We start from the raw sequence: 2,409 nt of genomic DNA, 5'->3' as shown, positions 1-2,409 counted from the left end.
TGCTTTTTTTTTTCTTGTCACCGCAAATATTGGTTTAATAGTGTGCTATTGCTTCGCATGTTATAACATTTGGAGTTTCAGTGATAACTGTTCTCGCTTATTGAGAAAATATGTTAATCCTTTTCCAATTGAACTAGAATACTACGAATAATGTAAAAGGACGGATAAATACGATCCAGCATTCCATCTGTACATTGTTTTGGTCATGGAGTAAGTTTGAATACTAGTATATTGTTACTTGCTATTTATTTTTTAACGGTTCACTATAGTTTTTGTGTTCGCTAATATGAAATGTAGGCATTGCGAAAGGCACCTTTTGAGGATGGTGATATGGAAAATAATCTGGTTGCAACTTTGTATATCAATCGAGCTACTGTATTGCATGTAAGCTCCAATATTGTGCCACACTCACACGCACACTTTTTATTTATTTATTTTTTTGAAGGCTTGATATTGTGGTCAAGTATTTATTCCCGTAGGTTTCCTGCAGAAAATGAGTCTTTTGACAGAGTGTTTGCGAGATTGTACTCGTGCCCTTCAGATATGTCCAAGCAATGCAAAGGTGAAAATCAGCTCCGATGACCCATTTTTCATCATATTCTACTTTCTTTTTACATCATTACAGAGAGGGATGAATTTCTTGCATCTGTCTCAAGTTTATTTTTATGTGTAAAGTGCAATGAATGCTTTTCCATTAAATTATTTATTAGTAACTAAGAAGTATGATTAGCTTTACTTCTTGATGTATGCATATGGTTTTGGGCGATGGTTTATGAATAAGTATTGGAGATGTCTTCGGATTTGACTTACAAACATGATAATTGAGGTGTGATATAAAATGCTTTACTTCCTCATCCTAAAGATCAGTCTATGTTGATGCCAGTGAATGTTTAGGATTATGTGCTTCAATGTTTGATTAAGTGGATGTGACAATGATTATATATACATACTTAAATTGTAGTTTCCACTCTTCTTTCAATATCTTATTGTTTCGGCTGCAGGCATGGTACAGAAGAGGTAAGGCAAATGCTTCCCTGGGAAATTATAAAGATGCGATGTGTGACCTAAATATGGCTAAAACTGTGGAATCATCATTGAATGGGAAGAGACAAATAGAAAGTGAGCAGAAAAATATTTTTGACCAATGCAAGAGCACAAGCACAGTAAGACAACGTAAGGAGAACACCTTGACTACAGTGGGTAAGAAGCTTTCCTTGTCTACTTAAGCAGCAAGTTACAGTTGAAACTGTAAAGCTACTTGGTCAAGGTGATGTTAAGTTCAGTTTTCTAATATATGTACCATTGAACTATGTTCAAGTAAAAGAGGTATAAACCCTATAGATTAGTTTAAAAAAAATCAAAGACAAGAAACTGAAAGGAACTAGGGTTCAGTTATCACTTCAAGCAATGTGGCCAAGTTTCCATTCCCCCTGACCCTGCTATTTCATGTTGTTTTGCATCTGCTACCCCGGTGCACATGTATTCTGCACCAATGTATTTCTCTTTTTGAGATAGTAAGATGAAGATGGTGTAGTACATTTGTGGCAGGTGAGGTTCCCCAAGTAATGCTACAGTGTGTCGCCATACCTGAGAAAGGAAGAGGCATGGTATCATCAAATGACATTTCACCTGGTTCTTTGGCTCATAGTGAAGAACCTTATGCTGTGGTAATACACATTTTGCCTTATGTGCTATTTGTGTGGTATTAGGACATAGGGTTTACAGTCATTATGTTGTAAACATGAATCTCCTCACTTCTTAAGATCAATAGTTACTTTCCATTTTTAGTTTTGTATATTTATATTCCTTGAGTGGTGTAAACTTATTTTGGCAAGTTAACTTGTTAGTTTTTTTAATTCATAATTTCAGATAATATTAAAGCAATGCCGGGAAAGTCATTGCCACTATTGCTTGAATGACCTACCTGCTGATAGGGTACCCTGTAGATCATGTTCCGTACCACTGTATTGCTCCCAGCAATGCCAGACACAGGCTGGTGGGCAAGTCTTAAGGATTTTCCCAGAAGTTCACAGCATTATTGAGAAGTTACCCAGTGACCTTGGAGAGTATGCTGACAAAGTTATTCAAGGTCATGATTCCAAATGTGAAACTGAGAATATCACTGAACATAAGCATGAATGTCATGGTGTAAATTGGTCTGCAGTACTGCCATCAGAGGTGGTTTTAACTGGCCGAATACTGGCAAGGTTTTTACTAGAGAGGACATCAGAAAATATTACGTACTTTGTGGAGAAGCTGGTAGGTATTAAATGCAAGCAGGTGTTTTTTCAGAACAGCTGATTGTGTTGTTAACTTGTGATCTTATTGCAGCTGGCTAACTATGGCTTCTATACTTCTTGTGCAGGAGCTTTCCCATTGTTATGAACATATGCTGCCTGAAAGCAAATT

General features: G+C 36.6%; 1 protein-coding gene across 1 annotated transcript in view; it reads left to right on the top strand.

Moving 5' to 3' along the window:
- Positions 1–2,409, top strand: part of LOC107623016 (SET and MYND domain-containing protein 4) — a 7,369-nt gene that overhangs the window by 705 nt on the left and 4,255 nt on the right. Inside the window, exons 3-8 of the mRNA XM_016325135.2 lie at positions 298–384; positions 491–562; positions 1,002–1,200; positions 1,549–1,667; positions 1,870–2,259; positions 2,366–2,409. Of these exons, the coding sequence (XP_016180621.1) occupies positions 298–384; positions 491–562; positions 1,002–1,200; positions 1,549–1,667; positions 1,870–2,259; positions 2,366–2,409 (911 nt within the window). The remainder of the gene's footprint in view (positions 1–297; positions 385–490; positions 563–1,001; positions 1,201–1,548; positions 1,668–1,869; positions 2,260–2,365) is intronic.

This window comes from Arachis ipaensis, chromosome B10 (genome assembly GCF_000816755.2).
Source record: "Arachis ipaensis cultivar K30076 chromosome B10, Araip1.1, whole genome shotgun sequence".
Lineage (NCBI taxonomy): Eukaryota > Viridiplantae > Streptophyta > Magnoliopsida > Fabales > Fabaceae > Arachis > Arachis ipaensis.
This window is presented reverse-complemented; position numbering and strand designations above follow the sequence as displayed.